The 26,648-nt window shown below is 38.5% G+C and overlaps 1 protein-coding gene across 1 annotated transcript in view; it reads right to left on the bottom strand.

Moving 5' to 3' along the window:
* Nucleotides 1–26,648, bottom strand: part of PDE10A (phosphodiesterase 10A) — a 301,507-nt gene that overhangs the window by 63,297 nt on the left and 211,562 nt on the right. Inside the window, exons 6-11 of the mRNA XM_034670799.1 lie at nt 21,220–21,360; nt 18,969–19,124; nt 17,661–17,711; nt 16,274–16,332; nt 14,373–14,424; nt 6,355–6,413 (exon numbers count right to left, since the gene is read on the bottom strand). Of these exons, the coding sequence (XP_034526690.1) occupies nt 6,355–6,413; nt 14,373–14,424; nt 16,274–16,332; nt 17,661–17,711; nt 18,969–19,124; nt 21,220–21,360 (518 nt within the window). The remainder of the gene's footprint in view (nt 1–6,354; nt 6,414–14,372; nt 14,425–16,273; nt 16,333–17,660; nt 17,712–18,968; nt 19,125–21,219; nt 21,361–26,648) is intronic.

Genomic DNA, 26,648 nt, shown 5'->3' on the forward strand with positions numbered 1-26,648 from the left:
AGAAAGGACGGTCTCTTCAAAAAATGGTGCCAGGAAAACTAGACAGCCACAATGGAAAAGAATGAAACTGGACTAGTATTTTATAACATACAAAAAAATAACTCAAGATGGTTTAAAGACTTGAATGGAAGACCTGAAGCCATAAAACTCCAAGAACAAAACATAAGCAGTAAGCTCTTTGACACTGGTCTTGGCAATGTTTTTGTTGGTTTGTTTTGTTTTTGGATCTGATTCCAAAAGCAACGGCAACAAAAGCAAAAATAAATGGGACTACTCAAACTAGAAAAGCTTCTGCACAGCAAAGGAAACCATCAACAAAATGAGGAGGTAACCTACTGAATGAGAGAAAATATTTACAAATCATATATCCAGTAAGGGGCTAATATCCAAAATATATTAAAAAATGCACACAACTCAGTAGCAAAAAATAAACAATCCAATTAATCAATGGGCAGAGATCTCTGAACATTTTTCCAAAGAAGACTTGCAGATGGCCAACAGGTACACGGAAAGATGCTCAGCATCACTCATGATCAGGGAAATGCAAATGACAACCACAATGAGGTATCCCCTAGAACCTGTTACAGGACCAGTATCAAAAAGATAAGAAATGCCAAGTGCAGGAAAGGATGTGGAAAAATGGGAATTCTTGTGCACTGTCGGTGGGAATGTAAATTAGCGTAGCTACTATGGAAAACAGTACAGAGGTACATTAAAAACAGACCTACCATACGACCCAGGGATTCCACGTTCGGTATTTATCCTAAGAAAACGAAAACACTAACTTGAAAAGATACCCCTGCACTGCCACGTTCTTTGCAGCATTATTTACAATAGTCAACCTAAGTGTCCACCAATGGATGAATGGATACTATTCAGCCATAAAAAAGAATGAAATCTTGCCTTTTGTGGGCAACACAGATGGATCTGAAGGCTATCATGCTAAGTAAAATAAGTCAGACAGAGAAAGGNAACCTAAGTGTCCACCAATGGATGAATGGATACTATTCAGCCATAAAAAAGAATGAAATCTTGCCTTTTGTGACAACACAGATGGATCTGAAGGCTATCATGCTAAGTAAAATAAGTCAGACAGAGAAAGACAAATACTATTTGGTCTCACATCTGGCACCTAAAAGACAATACAAACAAAACAAAACAAAACACAGTTCATGGATAGAGAACAGAGTGTTGGTTGCCAGTGGGGAGGAGGATGGAGGTGGACAAAATGGATGATGAGTGTGGAAGAGGGTGGAAGATACAGACTTCCAGCTGTGCAAAGAACAGGTCACGCAGGTGTGGTGCACAGCATGGTGACGACACTCAATGGTACTACAGCACATATTTGAAGGATGCTGGCAGAGTAGATCTTGGAAGTTCTTATCACAAGACAAGAAATTTGGGGGAGTAACATTTTATGGTGACTAGACTTACTATGGTGATCATTCTGCCACACACACAAGTGTCGAACTGCTATGTTGTACACCTGAAGCTAATACAATACTGTTTGTCAATTACACCTCAATTAAAAAAACACAATTAGGTAAGAAAAAGATGAGTATACATATTTGATAAGACAACATTTTACTGTTCAGTGAAAATGTTATTATGTTGAAAAATCAACTGAAGAACAATTACAGGTAGTAATAAAGGCTTCTGTTTGAAGATTAGTGATTCTGAACATATGTTTACATTTTCATTCTCTCCAAATATTAGGCTTTCAGTTTGAAACACTGCTCTTACATGCACGAAAAGGAGTAGAGAAATCCTAGACACATTTTGGGAATATTTATGAACTCCAAGCATCTGGAGGTCATTCTAAAAGCCACCCACCTCTCCCATATAGGCACGCACATGCATACATACGCCCATGTGCACAAAGATGTACCCACAGAGGTTAACTTGTAAGTGGAAAACACTTTTTGATAACAAGAATGGATTTAAAGTTCAGTGAAAACAAGAATACTGTTGGATGGGAGCAGTGAGAGTAACAAATTTTCCTCAATGTGTACACTTCTATCCAATTGTTAGGTATGTTTGTTGTAGGTCCCCAGCAGTTACTATTTAACTTTTCCTTCTATTCCTAATTTGCTGTGAGTTTGCATCTATTGGGTGTTGAGCATTATAAAATTTTTGTATGCCATTATTAAAATGATGTACTTTTTCTTCCCTTACTCAATTAGAATAAGGAATTGTATTACTTTATTACTTACTGTTGAACCATTCTTGCATTCCTGGGGTGAACGCTGTTTAGCTTTACTCCTGGATTTGTTGTTATTACATACTTCTGACTTTTGCATCGCTATTTTGCTCAATGGCTTTCCTTTTTTCTATCCTTTGATAATACTGGCGTTAGGTTGAAAAGCCAGATGGTAGCCAGCGTTGGTGAGAACGTGGGGAAACCAGAACCTATGTGCACTGCCAATGGGAATGTAACATGGTGCAACTGCACAGAAAACAGTCTGGCAGTTCCTCAAAAAGTGAAACACACCCTTTCCATATGACCCAGCAATTCCACTCTTAAGTATATACCCAAAACAATTGAAAACAGGTATTCAAATAAAAAAAAATGTATATACATATTCAAAGCAGCACTTTTCACGTTAGCCAAAATGTGGAAACAATCTGAATGTTTATCAGCCAACGAAAGGATAAAAAATGTAGTATGTCTATCCACACAACGGAAGATCACTCAGCCATAAAAAGGAATGAAGTTTTTGTACTTGCTACAGCCTGGGTGGACTTTGCAAACAGTATGCTAAGTGAGAAAAGCCAGGCACAAAAGGCCACACATCACACGATCTCTTTGAGATCTCTTTGACGTGAGATGTCTAGAACAGGTAAATCCATAGAATAAGAAGGTAGTTTAGTGGTTGCTTAGGACTGGGAGGGGGAGGGGGAGGGGGGAGGAAGGAGGATGGGGCATAAGTAGGTGAGGCTAAAACGATATGGAGTGTCATTTTAAGGTAATGAAAACGTTCCTAATTGACTGAGGATGGTTGCACATATCTTTGAATATACTAAAAACCACTGAATTGGACACTTTAAGTGGATGAACAGTGTGGCATGATTCTCAATAAAACTGTTTTTTAAAAAGATAATACTAATAATACAAATCAATGAGTGTTTTTGATATTCCCAGTCAAGCTATGTCAATCCATATATTTATATTTTTATAGTTTTCTTTTCTTNTTGACTGAGGATGGTTGCACATATCTTTGAATATACTAAAAACCACTGAATTGGACACTTTAAGTGGATGAATAGTGTGGCATGATTCTCAATAAAACTGTTTTTTAAAAAGATAATACTAATAATACAAGTCAATGAGTGTTTTTGATATTCCCAGTCAAGCTATGTCAATCCATATATTTATATTTTTATAGTTTTCTTTATATTTTTCACTTCTTTACAAACTCCTTAAATTTTGTCATAACCCAAACTATTTTTTACTATGCAATTAAGTACTCTTTTTTCATCCAAATAAAACCATCAATATAACTAATTATGTAAGGATTGGGTTGAAAGAAATAACCCCTAATGTTACTAATTCCCTTCATAAACTTTCTGTCTCTACAAGACACTGTGCATATCACACTCCATATTCACCTGCCATGATATCAAAGAGAAACCTATCAATGTGTATCATGAAGCCTGGAGATAAGCCTATAAGCCTAATAACTTACTACACAGGAAAAGACCAGAAAAACGGGAAGGAAAAAGAACCCCTATCAAAATACAGAACAGGGCAAGAATGGTACCAAGCAAGCCTGACTACTGGTCCTGTGCACATACAGGTCGCTCTGGCCGGAAGCCACTTCTCTAAAGGAGTCTCTCCAGACGCCTAAAGCGGCAACACAAGAAAATACGGATAAATCTCTACTTCCTATGGCTTTCAGCTCCAAGTGTATTAGTCTTCCAGATAGTGAGGAATAATTAAGATTAAAACTACATAGAATGGACCTTAAGATCAAGAAGAGTCAACTGGTAATTCCTAATGTAGTTTATGCAAAAGGTATTTTGGAGAGTATAAAAAGGAACTAACTAAATGTTTTTTCAAAGTATAGCTCACCACTAAATAATGAAAAACTCAGATATTTTTCCAAAAGATATTCAAAACGCCTCCAAAATTAATCAAAAGTGACAAATAAATCAAAGCAATACCTCCACTAAGCACCATCTTTTCATGGTACTTAAAACAGCTTATTATACACCTAATACGTGAAAATATTCCACCACGTATTAGGACCTGAGTGTAAGGGTTAAATACAATCATTTCCGAAATAAAAAGCAACCTACCATTATGTGTTCAAGTAGAGAGTCTATTGCAACTATGTTATCAAAATATGTCCTGAAAAAAAGGAACATAAAACTGGTAATTAATCTAAGTAACAACACAGAACATATTAAACTGAATACATTTCCCATTTTTGTGAACATTTAAGTAAAAAACGTAAAGATACATGTTGATTTCTGTCCTTTTGTGAAAGCAACTAGTGACATTACTTTAGAGAGATAAATGAAACCTTATCATTAACTTTGGAATGAAGTCTCTAATTTCAGAGGATGAATTAAGTAATTATTTTATAGCTAAGTACCTATTTTGAGAGAAAGTCTGTAGCATCTACCTAAAACCAAGAAGGGATAAAATTGAGCTCACCATGTTTAGTATTTTCATGAATATCTGAAATAATAATACTTAAATTTGCTAAATCTCATTAATATAGATAACATGTAAATTATCGGTGAAAAATTGGAAAACTAAAACGNCCATGTTTAGTATTTTCATGAATATCTGAAATAATAATACTTAAATTTGCTAAATCTCATTAATATAGATAAATGTAAATTATCGGTGAAAAACTGGAAAACTAAAACATTAGTTTAACTGTACTGAGAAAGCAAAGTAATTCATTTGAGAAGAAATATCAGAATACAAGAAATGATAAGAGCCTAGTGACTTTGCACAAGTAAATTATCTATTCATTATTACAAACAACAAGTAAATTTTTTGGAGATGTATGGCACCTACATTAAAACGCCAACCTGATACACAGATGAATCTACAGGCATGTATTTCAGGGAATATGTTAATCTAGGATCTACTGGCAAGGTACTGCTTTCACTTCAGGTCCCCGTGAATTCAGCAATACACTCAGAATTAAGATAACTTAATAATGATGAACAATGCCTTTTGTTGAAAAGACAAATCATTCAGCTTGGAGCCGGCAAGACTTAGCACGCGCTTGATCACGCTGTGCACTGAGGAACCTACAGCAGGGAAGATGGTGAAGTCAAATGGGTTTCCCCTAGGGGAGAGACTTACAGGGATCTAACCGGACCGTGGAAGCCTCGCGAGAGATTCAAGTACATTAGCAGAGGAAGGCGCACAGCTTCCCTCTCTGTGTGTTCTCACGTGTCCCAGAGACACTGTGTAATTCTCTCTCAGAGACATAGCTTTGGCCCACGGATCACATGAGAGCACTCTCACTCCCATGCTTCTCTAATTTCATATTTCGAGAAGTACATGTAACACAAAGCAGCAACTCCAGACTGATTAGTGTGGGGATTACAACACTTGGGAATGAGTGAGCTCCTCTGTGCTGCCAAAGTGATCTACGGGAGAGAACACGCTCGGAGCTGCTGCCGGTGGAAGAGCAGGTATGTTATTCCTCCATCAACCGNGCTGCCGGTGGAAGAGCAGGTATGTTACTCCTCTATCAACTTGCCAGAGGACGTGACCCCGAAGTGACCACAACCTGGGGCATTATTTTAGATTTCGGCAATTCAGTAGATAGGTCAGATCTATAGACAGTCTTCCCCGTAGCAGGAAAAACCCGTTATGAACGTCGCATGTAATAAATATCTATAACTGCTTCCACTGCCAGCCCGAGGAGGTTTTTCTAGGTCAGACTTTAGGCAAATGGGACATTTTCTCTAAAATGATATCTGAACTATGATACATGGGAAAATTAAAATAATAATATTGGTAATATGGTTTAATTTACTGACATTTGTAGAAAATGCCAGAGAGGACTTTTTGGAGAGTAGTAAACTAAAGCATTTTCTCTTCTACTGCTCTTAGTTTTCTCCTACAAAAATAGAGATACTTAGTGTCTTTAACATGTTGTAGTGAGTCTATTTGCAAATTAACATGATCACATATACGTCCGCAGTCCTTCACATGGAAAGTGAAGACGGATGAGAACGTCTCTCTACGGTCTGAACGATGAGCCCTTCTTACCAGACTACTTCCTGACTGCAGTGGACAGCAGTCTGTCACTGTGTGAGCCTGCACTTAACTTAAACCACTGATCAAGAAGATCCACCGCTACCCTAGAAACAAACACTTACTTTGATACATCAAGTAGGAAGTCATTCAATTCAGTCTGTTTAGCAAGGCCTCTGCACACCTGCCATAGAGAATAATGGCTGTGAATCATAAGAGATTTCTGCTTATTTAAAATAACAATTCCTGAATACTATTTACCTTATTTTATCTTAAAAGACATAACACAATCACTGTTTACAAGGCAGTGATACTATTAGTAACAAGTCATATTTATTGAATGCTTAAATGTGCGAAGCTTGGTTCTAGGCACTTTAGAGTGACTGTCTCAATCATCACAAGACACCACAGATTTGGGATTTACTTCTACAACTGAAGCATAAAGAAGTTCAGAACCAAGTTCCTGCTGCAGAGTTACTAAGTGATGGAGTCAGCATTCAGGTCTCTGTAGTCTACCTCCAGAGTTGCTCTTTAAAACCACTTTACGATTTAAAAAATGACACTTGGGCACATATTCCACTTATACTTGATATGGTCTGATCTGAGAGGTCCTTGCCGCTCACACTGCTATTCTGTAACTATGTACTTTACCTCCTCCCATCACACAACCTGAGTGTGCTGAAATGGATTTAAAAACAAAACAACAACGAAAAGAAGTGGAGGATACAAAGCAGAATTGTATCNCTGCTTATTTAAAATAACAATTCCTGAATACTATTTACCTTATTTTATCTTAAAAGACATAACACAATCACTGTTTACAAGGCAGTAATACTATTAGTAACAAGTCATATTTATTGAATGCTTAAATGTGCTAAGCTTGGTTCTAGGCACTTTAGAGTGACTGTCTCAATCATCACAAGACACCACAGATTTGGGATTTACTTCTACAACTGAAGCATAAAGAAGTTCAGAACCAAGTTCCTGCTGCAGAGTTACTAAGTGATGGAGTCAGCATTCAGGTCTCTGTAGTCTACCTCCAGAGTTGCTCTTTAAAACCACTTTACGATTTAAAAAATGACACTTGGGCACATATTCCACTTATACTTGATATGGTCTGATCTGAGAGGTCCTTGCCGCTCACACTGCTATTCTGTAACTATGTACTTTACCTCCTCCCATCACACAACCTGAGTGTGCTGAAATGGATTTAAAAAACAAAACAACAACAAAAAGAAGTGGAGGATACAAAGCAGAATTGTATTGCTACTGTGTCCCTGAACCTTGAAGTCTAGTTGCCAGGAAACTCAATAAAGTTTGTGATCTTTTAAATTAGACCATATTTTCAAGAGAACCAGGTACCTTAAATTTGAGATGAAAGTTTTCATATAGCATTTAGTTTAAAGGATGCTTTAATTTAGGAAATGGAGTCATAAAAATGTAGTATCAATGTTACTGCCAGCAGGAGACCACTCCTTTGCTTTCAGTGGAAAACAAAAACCATAATAGAACATATACCATTTATGGCATATATGATTTACAATTACATAAAATATATAAAAATAATTGCAAGATATTTAAGGCAGGGAGTAAGTAAATAAAGTGAACAGGGACAAAATTTTAGAAATAACAAAATACCTAATATCCAAAAATAACACATTAGGGTCACTTATTAACCCCCACCCCGTCCCCCAGTGGCTGCACTTTAAACAACTCTGCTCTCTTAGGGAGCCCCCGTAAAAACACCCCAAAGGCACACCTGCACCTGATGTATTGCTACTGAANAAAAATCACACAACTACCTTCATGGTTGTCAAAAATGCATGTGATGCAATTCAGCAATCATTCATGATAAAAACTTTAGTAAAATGCAACAGCAGAATATATGTATGTACGTATACATGTGCATATATACCCACGTCTAAGCCCCTACAACATCTGGCTCTGAACACTAACAGGGCTCACTCCCAGCAGACCCACAGGGCTCCCATGCAGACTCACTTACCCTGGAAACAGCACAAAAGCAGCAGTTGGAAAAGCTCCTAGAATGTATGTGAAAGAGACTCATTTACTAATTTTAAAATGTCTTCCAGACGGGCAGAAGCCTTTTGGGACTCAGAAGCGCTGGTGGGCACCATTTTTGCACTCCCCCTGTAATTTGACAGTGCTGGTGGGCAACACTATGGCCCCACGCTCCCCTGTGGCCCTGTGAAAGCTGGTGTGCACCCCACCCAGCCCAGTGCTCTCCCTCAGCCTTGCTAAAGCTGGTGGGGTATATGCAGTCTGTTCAGGGGATGCCCCTTGATCGTCCGACTCTGGTGGCTGGGGAGGTGGTGGTGGGGGCTTGCGTTCCTGGGTCCTATAGATTGTGACAAGCGGAGAGACAGTTCTTGGCAGGCTACTACCCCCAGGGCACCACACAGACAGCAGACTGAAACACAACCCTAATCTTCCTGTGAAAAAGGCCTATTTACTTGTCCTGGCACTTCAACCCGGGGAGCAGACTTAGGTTTGCCACACATCAAGAGGCTACGGAAGAGCCAACTGGGAGAGCAGGGTGGGACGCCATGTTTGTGCTCTCCCTTGGTCTCACTGCAGCTCGCCGGTACCTCTCAGAAAGGAGCTCATATACTTGTCTGGAGCACCTCCCGATCACCTGGTCTGGAGGCCAGCAGGGTTCACAACTGTGGTCCCACGAGACTGGATACATCTGCATACTTCAAAAACTGCTGCCTGACACTCTTGGTTCCAACCAGCCGGGTGCTGACTGAAATCTCTCCCTATCCAGCACTATAGGTCTTGACACACCCTCGACAATGGGGACCTACTGTTACTTAGATAACCACAAAGGTTTGAAAGACAACCAAGCACTAGGCCAAGTTGAATGATAAGGTCCACAGCCTGCACAAGGTCACTCCTTCAAGACTGGGAGAGGTAGCTCTTTCACCTAATATATAAGAAACAAACACAGAGAGTCAAGCAGAATGGAGAAAACAGAAGATACGTTCCAAACAAAGGAACAAGATAAAACCTCAGGAAGAACAACTAATGAAATGGAGATAAGTAACTTACCTGATAGAATTCAAAGTAATGGTTATAAAGATGCCACTGAACATGGGGGAAGAACAGATGTATACAGTTGAGAACTGATGTCATAAATAATGATAAAAAGCTGAAAGCTTTTCCTCTAAGATCAGGAATAAGACAAGGATACCCACTCTCACCGCTTCTGTTCAACACAGTATTGGAAGTTCTAGCCAGAGCAGTGAGGCAAGAAAAAGAAATAAAAGGCATCCAAATTTGATAAAAAGAAGTAAAACTAACATGATTTTACATATAGAAAACCTTAAAAACTCCACCAAAAAACCTGTTCAAATTAATGAACAAATTCAGTACAAAGTCGCAGGGTACAAAATGAAATATAAAAACCTGTTACATTTCTTCCTTTTTAATAAAGATCTTATTTATTTATTTTGGGGAGGGATGGGCAAAGGGAGAGGATCTTTAAGCAGACCCCCTTCTGAGTGCGGAGCCCAAGGCTTCCCGGCTTGATCTCACAACCCATGAGATCATGCCCTGAGCTGAAACCAAAAGTAGGATGCTCAACCTGACTAAGCCACCCAGGCGCTCCCTCCTACATTTCTATACACCAACAGTGAACTATCAGAAAGAGAAATTAAGAAAACAATCCCATTACGATTGTATCAAAAGAATAAAATACCTAGGAATAAATTTAATCAAGGAAGTGAAACACCTGTACAGTGAAAATTTTAAGACACTGATGAAAAAAACAGAAGACACAAATAAATGGAAAGACTCCATGCTCATGGATCAGAAGAATTAATATTGTTAAATGTCCTTATTACCCAAAGCAATCTACAGATTTGATGCCATTTCTATCAAAATCCCAATGGAATTTTTCACAGAACTAGAATAAAGAATCCTAAAATTAGTATGTAACCACAAAATACCTCAAACAGGCAAAGCGATTTTGAGAAAGAACAAAGGTAGAAGTATCGTGTCCCCTGATGTCAAACTACATTACAAAGCTATGGAAATCAAAACAGAACGTTTTGGGATGAAAACAGAAATGTGAAATGTAGATCAACTGAACAGAACAGAAGGTTGACACATATATGGTCAATTAATTTATGACAAAGAAGGCAAGAATATAAATGGAGAAAAGAAAGGACGGTCTCTTCAAAAAATGGTGCCAGGAAAACTAGACAGCCACAATGGAAAAGAATGAAACTGGACTAGTATTTTATAACATACAAAAAAATAACTCAAGATGGTTTAAAGACTTGAATGGAAGACCTGAAGCCATAAAACTCCAAGAACAAAACATAAGCAGTAAGCTCTTTGACACTGGTCTTGGCAATGTTTTTGTTGGTTTGTTTTGTTTTTGGATCTGATTCCAAAAGCAACGGCAACAAAAGCAAAAATAAATGGGACTACTCAAACTAGAAAAGCTTCTGCACAGCAAAGGAAACCATCAACAAAATGAGGAGGTAACCTACTGAATGAGAGAAAATATTTACAAATCATATATCCAGTAAGGGGCTAATATCCAAAATATATTAAAAAATGCACACAACTCAGTAGCAAAAAATAAACAATCCAATTAATCAATGGGCAGAGATCTCTGAACATTTTTCCAAAGAAGACTTGCAGATGGCCAACAGGTACACGGAAAGATGCTCAGCATCACTCATGATCAGGGAAATGCAAATGACAACCACAATGAGGTATCCCCTAGAACCTGTTACAGGACCAGTATCAAAAAGATAAGAAATGCCAAGTGCAGGAAAGGATGTGGAAAAATGGGAATTCTTGTGCACTGTCGGTGGGAATGTAAATTAGCGTAGCTACTATGGAAAACAGTACAGAGGTACATTAAAAACAGACCTACCATACGACCCAGGGATTCCACGTTCGGTATTTATCCTAAGAAAACGAAAACACTAACTTGAAAAGATACCCCTGCACTGCCACGTTCTTTGCAGCATTATTTACAATAGTCAACCTAAGTGTCCACCAATGGATGAATGGATACTATTCAGCCATAAAAAAGAATGAAATCTTGCCTTTTGTGACAACACAGATGGATCTGAAGGCTATCATGCTAAGTAAAATAAGTCAGACAGAGAAAGACAAATACTATTTGGTCTCACATCTGGCACCTAAAAGACAATACAAACAAAACAAAACAAAACACAGTTCATGGATAGAGAACAGAGTGTTGGTTGCCAGTGGGGAGGAGGATGGAGGTGGACAAAATGGATGATGAGTGTGGAAGAGGGTGGAAGATACAGACTTCCAGCTGTGCAAAGAACAGGTCACGCAGGTGTGGTGCACAGCATGGTGACGACACTCAATGGTACTACAGCACATATTTGAAGGATGCTGGCAGAGTAGATCTTGGAAGTTCTTATCACAAGACAAGAAATTTGGGGGAGTAACATTTTATGGTGACTAGACTTACTATGGTGATCATTCTGCCACACACACAAGTGTCGAACTGCTATGTTGTACACCTGAAGCTAATACAATACTGTTTGTCAATTACACCTCAATTAAAAAAACACAATTAGGTAAGAAAAAGATGAGTATACATATTTGATAAGACAACATTTTACTGTTCAGTGAAAATGTTATTATGTTGAAAAATCAACTGAAGAACAATTACAGGTAGTAATAAAGGCTTCTGTTTGAAGATTAGTGATTCTGAACATATGTTTACATTTTCATTCTCTCCAAATATTAGGCTTTCAGTTTGAAACACTGCTCTTACATGCACGAAAAGGAGTAGAGAAATCCTAGACACATTTTGGGAATATTTATGAACTCCAAGCATCTGGAGGTCATTCTAAAAGCCACCCACCTCTCCCATATAGGCACGCACATGCATACATACGCCCATGTGCACAAAGATGTACCCACAGAGGTTAACTTGTAAGTGGAAAACACTTTTTGATAACAAGAATGGATTTAAAGTTCAGTGAAAACAAGAATACTGTTGGATGGGAGCAGTGAGAGTAACAAATTTTCCTCAATGTGTACACTTCTATCCAATTGTTAGGTATGTTTGTTGTAGGTCCCCAGCAGTTACTATTTAACTTTTCCTTCTATTCCTAATTTGCTGTGAGTTTGCATCTATTGGGTGTTGAGCATTATAAAATTTTTGTATGCCATTATTAAAATGATGTACTTTTTCTTCCCTTACTCAATTAGAATAAGGAATTGTATTACTTTATTACTTACTGTTGAACCATTCTTGCATTCCTGGGGTGAACGCTGTTTAGCTTTACTCCTGGATTTGTTGTTATTACATACTTCTGACTTTTGCATCGCTATTTTGCTCAATGGCTTTCCTTTTTTCTATCCTTTGATAATACTGGCGTTAGGTTGAAAAGCCAGATGGTAGCCAGCGTTGGTGAGAACGTGGGGAAACCAGAACCTATGTGCACTGCCAATGGGAATGTAACATGGTGCAACTGCACAGAAAACAGTCTGGCAGTTCCTCAAAAAGTGAAACACACCCTTTCCATATGACCCAGCAATTCCACTCTTAAGTATATACCCAAAACAATTGAAAACAGGTATTCAAATAAAAAAAAATGTATATACATATTCAAAGCAGCACTTTTCACGTTAGCCAAAATGTGGAAACAATCTGAATGTTTATCAGCCAACGAAAGGATAAAAAATGTAGTATGTCTATCCACACAACGGAAGATCACTCAGCCATAAAAAGGAATGAAGTTTTTGTACTTGCTACAGCCTGGGTGGACTTTGCAAACAGTATGCTAAGTGAGAAAAGCCAGGCACAAAAGGCCACACATCACACGATCTCTTTGAGATCTCTTTGACGTGAGATGTCTAGAACAGGTAAATCCATAGAACAAGAAGGTAGTTTAGTGGTTGCTTAGGACTGGGAGGGGGAGGGGGAGGGGGGAGGAAGGAGGATGGGGCATAAGTAGGTGAGGCTAAAACGATATGGAGTGTCATTTTAAGGTAATGAAAACGTTCCTAATTGACTGAGGATGGTTGCACATATCTTTGAATATACTAAAAACCACTGAATTGGACACTTTAAGTGGATGAATAGTGTGGCATGATTCTCAATAAAACTGTTTTTTAAAAAGATAATACTAATAATACAAATCAATGAGTGTTTTTGATATTCCCAGTCAAGCTATGTCAATCCATATATTTATATTTTTATAGTTTTCTTTATATTTTTCACTTCTTTACAAACTCCTTAAATTTTGTCATAACCCAAACTATTTTTTACTATGCAATTAAGTACTCTTTTTTCATCCAAATAAAACCATCAATATAACTAATTATGTAAGGATTGGGTTGAAAGAAATAACCCCTAATGTTACTAATTCCCTTCATAAACTTTCTGTCTCTACAAGACACTGTGCATATCACACTCCATATTCACCTGCCATGATATCAAAGAGAAACCTATCAATGTGTATCATGAAGCCTGGAGATAAGCCTATAAGCCTAATAACTTACTACACAGGAAAAGACCAGAAAAACGGGAAGGAAAAAGAACCCCTATCAAAATACAGAACAGGGCAAGAATGGTACCAAGCAAGCCTGACTACTGGTCCTGTGCACATACAGGTCGCTCTGGCCGGAAGCCACTTCTCTAAAGGAGTCTCTCCAGACGCCTAAAGCGGCAACACAAGAAAATACGGATATATCTCTACTTCCTATGGCTTTCAGCTCCAAGTGTATTAGTCTTCCAGATAGTGAGGAATAATTAAGATTAAAACTACATAGAATGGACCTTAAGATCAAGAAGAGTCAACTGGTAATTCCTAATGTAGTTTATGCAAAAGGTATTTTGGAGAGTATAAAAAGGAACTAACTAAATGTTTTTTCAAAGTATAGCTCACCACTAAATAATGAAAAACTCAGATATTTTTCCAAAAGATATTCAAAACGCCTCCAAAATTAATCAAAAGTGACAAATAAATCAAAGCAATACCTCCACTAAGCACCATCTTTTCATGGTACTTAAAACAGCTTATTATACACCTAATACGTGAAAATATTCCACCACGTATTAGGACCTGAGTGTAAGGGTTAAATACAATCATTTCCGAAATAAAAAGCAACCTACCATTATGTGTTCAAGTAGAGAGTCTATTGCAACTATGTTATCAAAATATGTCCTGAAAAAAAGGAACATAAAACTGGTAATTAATCTAAGTAACAACACAGAACATATTAAACTGAATACATTTCCCATTTTTGTGAACATTTAAGTAAAAAACGTAAAGATACATGTTGATTTCTGTCCTTTTGTGAAAGCAACTAGTGACATTACTTTAGAGAGATAAATGAAACCTTATCATTAACTTTGGAATGAAGTCTCTAATTTCAGAGGATGAATTAAGTAATTATTTTATAGCTAAGTACCTATTTTGAGAGAAAGTCTGTAGCATCTACCTAAAACCAAGAAGGGATAAAATTGAGCTCACCATGTTTAGTATTTTCATGAATATCTGAAATAATAATACTTAAATTTGCTAAATCTCATTAATATAGATAAATGTAAATTATCGGTGAAAAACTGGAAAACTAAAACATTAGTTTAACTGTACTGAGAAAGCAAAGTAATTCATTTGAGAAGAAATATCAGAATACAAGAAATGATAAGAGCCTAGTGACTTTGCACAAGTAAATTATCTATTCATTATTACAAACAACAAGTAAATTTTTTGGAGATGTATGGCACCTACATTAAAACGCCAACCTGATACACAGATGAATCTACAGGCATGTATTTCAGGGAATATGTTAATCTAGGATCTACTGGCAAGGTACTGCTTTCACTTCAGGTCCCCGTGAATTCAGCAATACACTCAGAATTAAGATAACTTAATAATGATGAACAATGCCTTTTGTTGAAAAGACAAATCATTCAGCTTGGAGCCGGCAAGACTTAGCACGCGCTTGATCACGCTGTGCACTGAGGAACCTACAGCAGGGAAGATGGTGAAGTCAAATGGGTTTCCCCTAGGGGAGAGACTTACAGGGATCTAACCGGACCGTGGAAGCCTCGCGAGAGATTCAAGTACATTAGCAGAGGAAGGCGCACAGCTTCCCTCTCTGTGTGTTCTCACGTGTCCCAGAGACACTGTGTAATTCTCTCTCAGAGACATAGCTTTGGCCCACGGATCACATGAGAGCACTCTCACTCCCATGCTTCTCTAATTTCATATTTCGAGAAGTACATGTAACACAAAGCAGCAACTCCAGACTGATTAGTGTGGGGATTACAACACTTGGGAATGAGTGAGCTCCTCTGTGCTGCCAAAGTGATCTACGGGAGAGAACACGCTCGGAGCTGCTGCCGGTGGAAGAGCAGGTATGTTATTCCTCCATCAACCGGCCAGAGGACGTGACCCCGAAGTGACCACAACCTGGGGCATTATTTTAGATTTCGGCAATTCAGTAGATAGGTCAGATCTATAGACAGTCTTCCCCGTAGCAGGAAAAACCCGTTATGAACGTCGCATGTAATAAATATCTATAACTGCTTCCACTGCCAGCCCGAGGAGGTTTTTCTAGGTCAGACTTTAGGCAAATGGGACATTTTCTCTAAAATGATATCTGAACTATGATACATGGGAAAATTAAAATAATAATATTGGTAATATGGTTTAATTTACTGACATTTGTAGAAAATGCCAGAGAGGACTTTTTGGAGAGTAGTAAACTAAAGCATTTTCTCTTCTACTGCTCTTAGTTTTCTCCTACAAAAATAGAGATACTTAGTGTCTTTAACATGTTGTAGTGAGTCTATTTGCAAATTAACATGATCACATATACGTCCGCAGTCCTTCACATGGAAAGTGAAGACGGATGAGAACGTCTCTCTACGGTCTGAACGATGAGCCCTTCTTACCAGACTACTTCCTGACTGCAGTGGACAGCAGTCTGTCACTGTGTGAGCCTGCACTTAACTTAAACCACTGATCAAGAAGATCCACCGCTACCCTAGAAACGCACACTTACTTTGATACATCAAGTAGGAAGTCATTCAATTCAGTCTGTTTAGCAAGGCCTCTGCACACCTGCCATAGAGAATAATGGCTGTGAATCATAAGAGATTTCTGCTTATTTAAAATAACAATTCCTGAATACTATTTACCTTATTTTATCTTAAAAGACATAACACAATCACTGTTTACAAGGCAGTGATACTATTAGTAACAAGTCATATTTATTGAATGCTTAAATGTGCGAAGCTTGGTTCTAGGCACTTTAGAGTGACTGTCTCNTAACAATTCCTGAATACTATTTACCTTATTTTATCTTAAAAGACATAACACAATCACTGTTTACAAGGCAGTAATACTATTAGTAACAAGTCATATTTATTGAATGCTTAAATGTGCTAAGCTTGGTTCTAGGCACTTTAGAGTGACTGTCTCAATCATCACAAGACACCACAGATTTGGGATTTACTTCTACAACTGAAGCATAAAGAAGTTCAGAACCAAGTTCCTGCTGCAGAGTTACTAAGTGATGGAGTCAGCATTCAGGTCTCTGTAGTCTACCTCCAGAGTTGCTCTTTAAAACCACTTTACGATTTAAAAAATGACACTTGGGCACATATTCCACTTATACTTGATATGGTCTGATCTGAGAGGTCCTTGCCGCTCACACTGCTATTCTGTAACTATGTACTTTACCTCCTCCCATCACACAACCTGAGTGTGCTGAAATGGATTTAAAAAACAAAACAACAACAAAAAGAAGTGGAGGATACAAAGCAGAATTGTATTNCTGCTATTCTGTAACTATGTACTTTACCTCCTCCCATCACACAACCTGAGTGTGCTGAAATGGATTTAAAAACAAAACAACAACGAAAAGAAGTGGAGGATACAAAGCAGAATTGTATCGCTACTGTGTCCCTGAACCTTGAAGTCTAGTTGCCAGGAAACTCAATAAAGTTTGTGATCTTTTAAATTAGACCATATTTTCAAGAGAACCAGGTACCTTAAATTTGAGATGAAAGTTTTCATATAGCATTTAGTTTAAAGGATGCTTTAATTTAGGAAATGGAGTCATAAAAATGTAGTATCAATGTTACTGCCAGCAGGAGACCACTCCTTTGCTTTCAGTGGAAAACAAAAACCATAATAGAACATATACCATTTATGGCATATATGATTTACAATTACATAAAATATATAAAAATAATTGCAAGATATTTAAGGCAGGGAGTAAGTAAATAAAGTGAACAGGGACAAAATTTTAGAAATAACAAAATACCTAATATCCAAAAATAACACATTAGGGTCACTTATTAACCCCCACCCCGTCCCCCAGTGGCTGCACTTTAAACAACTCTGCTCTCTTAGGGAGCCCCCGTAAAAACACCCCAAAGGCACACCTGCACCTGATGTATTGCTACTGAAGCCCAGGCGAGATTTGCTGTTGCAACCTGAAGAAAGAGGATGAAACACGTTTTGATTAGTCACATGCAGACGTCCGTTGTAACAAAGGACTCCAGCACACACGCGGGTGAAGAATTTCCTGAGGCCCCTGAGTATTTGACTATTTTGCCAAACACAGAGAATCAACTATGTACAAGACTTTTCTTTTACATTTCCCGCTCCTTTATAACTGAGTTTAATTTCTTGTTCTTCTTGACTTTGTGTAAAAAGCAAGATGAACTGCTTAAGAGACTTATCATCCAATGATTTTCACATAAAATAATTATTTTTCAGTTTAACAAAAATACTACTAAAATGGCCTCAACCACCACTATACAATGATGAAATATTTCTAAAATTTTGCTGACAAGTTCTCCAATTACTAGCTATTCTACTTCTTTTATTAATCATTCACTTCCCGAACAGTCACTGGTGCCTCGTGGGTACCAGGCAGTACTCTAGGTGCTGGAGACACGGCAACACCACCACCCACCAGCACAGCCTACACTGGCCTGGGGGAGAGAGAAGACAAGAAAGAGAATAAGAGAAGTGCACGGGGTCATAGCTGGTGACAAAGGGCTACAGAGAAACAGAGGCACAACATGGAGATCCATGCAGTGTTCAGGAAAGGCCTCCTCCCTGACACGGCAACATGTGGGGACACTCCTGAAGGAGTTGGCTGAGGTGGGGACAAGGAGGACACACACAAGCTGGGCGGAGGGACAGCAGACACAGAGCTCTGAGCAGGAGCCGCTCAGCCTTGCTCAAGGGCCCGGTGTGGCTGGAGGGAGGGAGCAGGAGGGGAGGACAGGCACAGGCAGAGATGTGGGCATCTGGGTACTGGGAGTGACAGGTCGCCGCAGTATCTGGTTTAGGATTAATGAGCCAATTCTGATTCAGGGAACAGTGCATGAAACTCAGTCTTTCCAAATGTGATGCTGGAATCTTTGTTCAGGATATCCTCTAGGAAGAGGACATTTTTAAGAAAATACAGACAACCAGAATGTGAAAACTCTCCAAAGTCATCCTCCTACTTCATTTGATTCACAATATGGCATCCTTCTATTTTTATTGTTAGAACGGATTCTTACTAAAATAAGTTACTATATTTCTAATTTAATCAGTTTTCTCTCCAAGTAACTACAAAACAAAAATAAAGGTTTTTAAAAACCATCAAAACATTGTTAAGCAAACTGCAGTTTTAAATATTCATTCATTTATTAATGGAACAATATTAATGAGTACCCTCAACGGGCCAGCCTCACCTCCTGATGACTCATACAGAAGGCTTCTTTGCCCCAATGCCGATACAGCTCGAGGATACCAATCAAATCGCCAATTGCAGTGACGATCGGTAAACAAAGAACAGACTGGATGCGAGTCCCTGACTCCAGTCCAGTACCTCTTGGAAATCGTTCATCCTGAAAAACCAAAGGAAAAAAGATATAAATTCAGTAAAAGAAATGGAATCATTATGGTAAGATTCTTATTGCGATCAGAAATTGCCTAACACTTGTAATAAAATATAGGCAGTCCTTTTCAAAGGAAAACCAAATGACGATGGACACTAAAAACTATATTTAAGAAAATGCTTATCTTTAGCAGCATGTCACCTATACACAGATACGGCTTTAATGTTTCTTTATCCCTGTGCAGTAGAATTTAGTTAATCAATGAATATATATTAATTTCATGCAATAATAAAAGTACCTATGATGGCTAACACATATTTAAGCATCACCTTCCTCTTCCAAGGGCTTTACTGGTATATAAATAACACATGAAGGAAAGTACATATAAAAAATTGTTTCTCTTCTATTTTTAAGGTTAGAATAATACAGGAGTGTATGTTAACGACAGTCATTTTGATTGAATCGCAAAGGCTCACATTAAGTATTCAAATCATCCAACAATTACCAATTACTTGTGAAAAATGCAATTGGTTCTTTGACTTTAATAACTTTCTAGCTTAGCAAATCACTCAAAGGAATACAGGGAAATCGAATGAATTGATACCAAAGCATCAATTCTATTTATTCAATTTCTGCTGTCTGTAGGAAGCTTTTCATAAATCAAGAACGGTACAAATATGTATTTGTAATTTACAGATCTTTTGAAAGCCTGCATATACAACAGAACATTTTCAAATGACAACTTGTATAGTATCTACTTTTAACACTTTTTAAAATTGAAATATATTTGACATATGACATTATGTAAGTTTAAAGTATAATGATATATTTATATATTGTAATATGACCGCCACGGTAGTGGTAGTTAGCATCTCTATCATGTCACATAATTATCTTTTTTTTAAAAAATATTATTTACTTATTTTAGACACAGAGAGAGAGAGAGAGCGTGCACACAAGTGGGGGGCAGAGGAGAGGGAGAGAATCTCAAGCAGACTCCAGGCTGAGCGTAGAGCCCGACATGGGGCTCAATGTCATGACCCTGAGATCATGGCCTGAGGTGAAACCAGGAGTCAGAGGCTTAACTGACTGAGCCACTCAAGTGCCTCACATAATTATCTTATAATGAAGATCTAGTCTTTCAGCAACTTTCTTTATCTGTATCTCTATCTATACAGATAAGTAGTGGCAAAACCAGAATTAAAACCCAGATCTCATGACTCCAACTTAGCACCTTTCCAGAGCAATTTCATTACACTTCTATAGTTGTTTGCATACTTGTCAGTTTTAAAGTCTAAGCTCATGTAGTGACATTTCATCACAATGTTCACATACAGTGTGGAAGACTGCACTAAGGGCTCCCTTTCGTGACATTCCCCACACCCGTATCCTTCTGTCAATATCTTCCAATACTGATCTGGTCTTGCTTATGTGATTTACTTTAGCTAATGTAAGGGTAGTAAATTTGAGGAAAGCAGAGGCTTGAAAACTCACTTGCACGTTTCACTTATTCTCTGGAACCTCTACACCATCATGAGAACATTCCAGGCCAGCTTTACTTAGGGGTGCAGTGGGGAGGTGGGGGAGTGACAAACACAGAGAACTGAGGCCCTCTGAGGCCAGCCAGCTGCTAAGTGACAGCCGGTTGATCTCAGATGCATAAGTAAGCCCAGCTGAATACAGCCCAATCAGCAAGAGGGCCAATCCACAGACTCACAAGAAGTCACAGGTGGTTGTCGTAGGACGTCACTAAAACCTGGGGTAGCATGGTACACAGCATTAGCTAACTCATTCATATCCATCTTGCTAGGATATACAACACAGAACACTGATCATTTAGTTTACATAAATATAAAAATACATTTTATGCTTAACTATACCGGTATGTATTGAAATAAGAACTATTTAAATCTAGCTCTCAGTGGGTATATAAGATATGATTTTCTGAGGATAAATTTTAGTTTACATACAAATTCATTTATCGATCTGTATCTTGCTCTAATGCTTTCATAAAATGGCTTGAATCATGACATCAAAATGATAGGTCATCTTTATGAAATAAACACTTCAGGTTACAAATGTCACAAAGTAAAAAGCCATTTACCCCAAGGATGTCTTCCACTAGCAACGTTTTTCTGGACTTGGCCACGTAGGCAGAGATGGTGGTGCCCTGAGCAATGGGCCCAGCAGGGATGAGCCGGGGTTTTCCTTCCTTGATTCCAGGTGGAGTGAACACGCACAGACTCTAGCAAGAGGAAAGAACATGTTTTATAGACCTCCCTGTACTTCGGCACTACAGAAAGACTCCAAGATATTACTTATCGGTCATGAGGAATCTGTGAGCCAACTAAGACAGAAAATGAGGAAAAGTGCTTTGATCAAACCGGGGTATGTGAGGCGAAATTCTCTCTCGTATTCCCAATAGGACACAAAATACAGGACTAGATATAGGACTTCAATTTATGCCTAGGCAGAAAATAACTCTTAAAATAGCCTCCTATTTTGATATATAGGAAACAATAAAATGGAAAAAAAAAAAAAGTTCTCCTTGGGGTCAAGGTACTGTCAAGAAACAGACATCAGGCCCAACCTCCAGAGAGTGGACTTACGGATCTGGAGACAGGATCAGGGACTACAAGTCAAATTGATTTGTTATCACTGATTTGGTTTTATTTTTTCATTTTCATTAAAAATCCTTTTAAGATTAGATAATCCTCTTAAGCTACACATGTTCCTACTAATACTTGCTATTACTAAGCAGATTCTAGTTGAAGATACGGAGTTGGATGTAATTATACACTTACTAGATACGTGATTTTCAAGCTCTGTCATGTCAAAGAACACTTTCTTCCTATAACATCTTACTATCACACGAGAACAAAGCCTATAAACGAGCTCCTTCAATCAACTGGGGGGGGGGAGGGAAGCAGAGCATAGGTGCACCCCCAGCTGCTTTAAGGAAATCATCACTACTTACAGATTAGAAGCTAAGTTCAAAGTTTTTTATTCACATATGTATCCATATCAGGACAGTGCTTACATGGCGTTTGTAATTAAGTACAATCAATGCCTGTGAGAAATACATTTTAAATCATTCTTTTTAAGAGATTAAGTTAAAAATGTTTATTATGCTTTAAAAAATTTTTTAAAGTTACGTATATGACAGCAAACAACAATTCCACGTTATTTATTTTTAAAGAGGCTGGAATTCGTGTCACCAGTTTTAAAGTCACTGTGGTTGTACTACACACCAGTATACGTACAGCACAGGTGAGGACTTTGATTAGACTCCGTGGCTACCACTGCCACAGTGAGTCAGTGTGCCATCCTCACTACGACTGAGAGAAGAGTAGAGGAATTATCCAAGAACAGGAAGAAGGGATGACTGCAAGAAAAAACTGTAAAGGACGTGGGGTATTTAGCCTGAAGAACAATCAGAACTGATAATGATTTTTCTCAAACTGTGAGAAAGTTAATCACAAAAAGGATGCTGAGCAACGTTCTCTTTCTTTACCAAAGACAGAATGCAGGAAGTGAGCCTGAACGGAACTGAGGGGTTTGCCTCACTCCTACAGAACTTCCCGGGGCTGTGACGAAGGTAAACTCTGGAGCAAGCTCCCAACAGCAGCTTTGGATTTTTTTTTTTTTAAAGATTTTATTTATTTGACAGAGAGAGTGAGCACAAGCAAGGGGAGCAGCAGGCAGAGGGAGAATCAGACTCCCCGCTGAATGGGGAGCCCAATGCGGGCCTCGATCCCAGGACCCTGGGATCACGACCTGAACCGAAAGCAGACGCTTAACAGACTGAGCCACCCAGGTGCCCTGGATGTTTTTTTAATTTTTAAATAGTCTTTGGCTTTGTTTGTTGTTTGAAGATCTACAACAGACATCTTTTTTGGATGACTTTGCTATATGCTCTTTAAAGCTAGATTTAATAATGTCTACAAGTTATAATTAACCTTCAAAAATCAATAATGAAAGAAAAGCTTATACAATCCTATATTATTAGGAGGTCATTTATGTAATATTACATATTACAGTATGTACAGTTTCTATGAAGCACGAGAAACGGATAAGCAAATATTGCACCAAGGGTGTACGGAAAGCTATTCTATATATTAGGCTTGCTGACAATAAGAGGTTTGGAAATCTTTCAACTACTTGACAGAATCTGAAAAACTTGTGGAGAGTAAACAGCTACCAAAATATTAAATAATTCTTTACCGTGGAAACTTTATCTTTGTTTTACCAATTACCTTATAATTTTTGTTCAAATTTATCAAATAGAAATGTCTCCAAATGCGAGCTGGAGGCGAGGGCTAACAGTACGAATAAATCGTCAGATGAAGGCCAAATGCTCAGGCAGGCAGGGAAAACGAGGACCGACCCAGGACTGACAGCTCTTTCTGACGTGGTTTCCCCTTCTCCCCTCTAGCGCCTTCCCATTCTTTTTTGTTTCTGCGTTTTACTCCACACGATTCCCTGTGCAAAGGTTCCCCTCATAGCATCCGTTTCTGACGGAAGATCAACCACTGGTTTGAATTCTGTGTTCAGTAACAGCACGTTCTTTACGTTCTTCGTGATCTTTGCGGTTGAACGCACTAATCGGCAGCTATGATTGCAAGCAGAAGACATCAGTAACAAACCTCTAATCAGAGGCTGACCTTTACATGGACTCAAGGGACGCGGAAGATCCATTAAGCCGACCTTTACATACTCTCCAGAACGAATGGAACGGACAGCTGTGTACTGAACAGTCACTCCCCAGCGGTGAAGCTGCCACCTCCACCAAATACCCAGCCTCCAAGAGTCCTTGGTCTGTGTGATTCCCAGTTCCGTAGCGGGCGGCTGATCGGTCCACCGCACTGCCTGAATGACTATCAACCTGTCGTACATTTGGTGACCTGACAAGGCAAGTCTTGCTTCAGGTCTTAGTGTTTCAAAGTAACCACAGTTTATTTGATAAGATAGTCTTTGCATCTTTCATTGGCAAAGGGGCTGCATTACTGAATTAACCAATAATGGGTGTAAGTTCGTTCTAGGGACACTTACAAAGGAAATAGTAACTTTATTTTTATTTTTTAAAATTTATTTAAATTCAAGTAATTAGCATATAGTGTATTATGAGTTTCTGAGCTAGAATTCAGTGATTTAAAAAAAATCATTATGATTTTTGACATAAGGGTTTGACTGGGATGTTCAGATTATTAAGATAAAAAATATACTATTTTACAGGAGGGTGAATGGGAACTGCTCTTTATCAAACATCACCACACAGTTTAGAGTGTATTAAGACATAGAGTGTAGTATGCATGTACATACAATGTACCATCGATGTATAAAATCCAATGAACTGAGTCTCTAAAATTAATTCCTGCTCTAACACTGTATCTATGAAAACTTGTATTAGCACAACATATTTTAGGGGCTAGAGATAAAAACTAAAAACAAGGAGAAGGTGCCACGTTGCAAGCCTCAACCACCTCTACTCTTTCCATAGAAGAAATGACCTGCCCTCAGAACAAGCAACTTGACAAATCCTGCTGTTGGTCTTCCTTTCCTTCGAGGGCACTCACACGGGCTGTTAGTCCTCCTCCCAGGACCATCAGAGACTGGCCATGTGGTGGGACGGGACAAATTAACTTCTCCAATTTTCCAAAGAAACCCACTACGAACTAATATTTCTGTAATAATAGCAATTTTTAATACTTATTTCTACGGTTAGGTAGTTGAAAGTAGATTAAGATTGGTAACAGTAGTCATGACCAATAGGTTGACCCAAGGAAGCCATAAAAAAGCATTCAAATTATAAAAAAGCAAATTAGGAAAAACAGATTTGGTGGAAAATGAGCAACAGAAAAGACTATCACAATTTATTGAAAAAAAAAACATGGTTTTTTGATGAAATGGGAAAATCTGGTTCATTGACATCAATTAAATAGATATGTCAGGTGGTAGACATCGTTCTCATCTTCTTTCCCATACACAATTCAAAGACCACTTTACTCATGAAATTCATTTTTTATATGTTAAAGTTTCAACTCACAATCAGTTAAATTTTAGAGATACTTTCAAAGTATATTATTCGGGCTTACCATGGAGTTATTTTTCTCAAAAGACACTAGATGGCAGTGGACAGTAAATGAATTTAGATCTATGCAGATGGCCGGAGCAACTGGCCCCCCACGTTCCACCTGAACTTTAAAGAGGACTAACTCTGCACAATTCTTAAAATTAACCTACTGAAGATCACTGTGCAGTTGAAGAAAGTCATGCAATTACTTTAAAATACTTGCTATAAATTCTTTTTTTTAACACTAATATATGAAATGCTATCTATGAACTTACTTTAGGAGTTCAAAACATTTTCAGCTTTTACAAACAACTCATAGATAACACAAGAAAAACTGTAATGATAATATTATTAAGTATGCTATGTATCAGAGTAAAAGACCAGGTATGAAAGAGAAAAACTGTAAAAACAGTAGAAGTTTAATTAACCAAAAAAATAAAGTTTCCTTCCAACAAATATTTCAAGAGGACCCTACACACGTCATTATGTCAGTCTCTGCTACGGGTCAGGACATACAAATACACTACCTTCCTAACTCCGGATTTCTCACAGACTGCTGCGTCTGCCTAAGAAAGCCCTTTATTTCCCCTTCTTATCTACTAGGTGAGAGGTCTTCCAAGCCCTGCTTCAACAGAGCTAATCATCCGAGTTGCCTGTAATGCGACCCACCCCAGCACCCCAGCACCCCCACCGAATTCAGTACCCCAGAACACCGTGGCTTCCTCTCTGTTTGCATTCGAGACCCTATGTCACACTTAACTGTGGATTTCTCCATTTCCTCTGCTGGTTGTACATTTGTTGATGACAGGAATGGTGGTTTGTTTTGTTTTTTATTATCTTTGTATGCTCAGCAATTTAGCATAGATTGTTGGTACACAGCAGGTATTTTGCTGCATGAATAACCTTCATGACATAACATTTAACCAATGGAAGTTAAACTAAGATTTAGAAAGTTTAAACGTCTTGTCAGTCACAAAGTGGTGAGCTGGAACGCACATGGGCCAACTCCAACCATGATTTTTTTTGGGAAGCTGTCCTTCTTCCAAGCTCTGAAACAATGTGTATAGCACAGGAATTCTCTCTCCTGAAGACCGTCCCAGGGGACCCGGTGTAGCGTGAACAAGAAAAGCACGGGGGGGGGGGGCGCGCCTGGGTGGCACAGCGGTTAAGCATCTGCCTTCGGCTCAGGGCGTGATCCCGGCGTTGTGGGATCGAGCCCCACATCAGGCTCCTCTGCTATGAGCCTGTTTCTTCCTCTCCCACTCCCCCTGCTTGTGTTCCCTCTCTCACTGGCTGTCTCTATCTCTGTCGAATAAATAAATAAAATCTTAAAAAAAAAAAAAGAAAAGAAAAGCACAGGGAAGGTATAATGAGGGAAGCTATTCTGGTTCATCACTGTTCCCAGGGGCAGCAAACGGCCTGACCAAGGTTTGTACTCATAAGACAGTCTGGAATTTATG

This window comes from Ailuropoda melanoleuca, chromosome 10, assembly GCF_002007445.2.
Source record: "Ailuropoda melanoleuca isolate Jingjing chromosome 10, ASM200744v2, whole genome shotgun sequence".
Taxonomy (NCBI): Eukaryota; Metazoa; Chordata; class Mammalia; order Carnivora; family Ursidae; genus Ailuropoda; species Ailuropoda melanoleuca.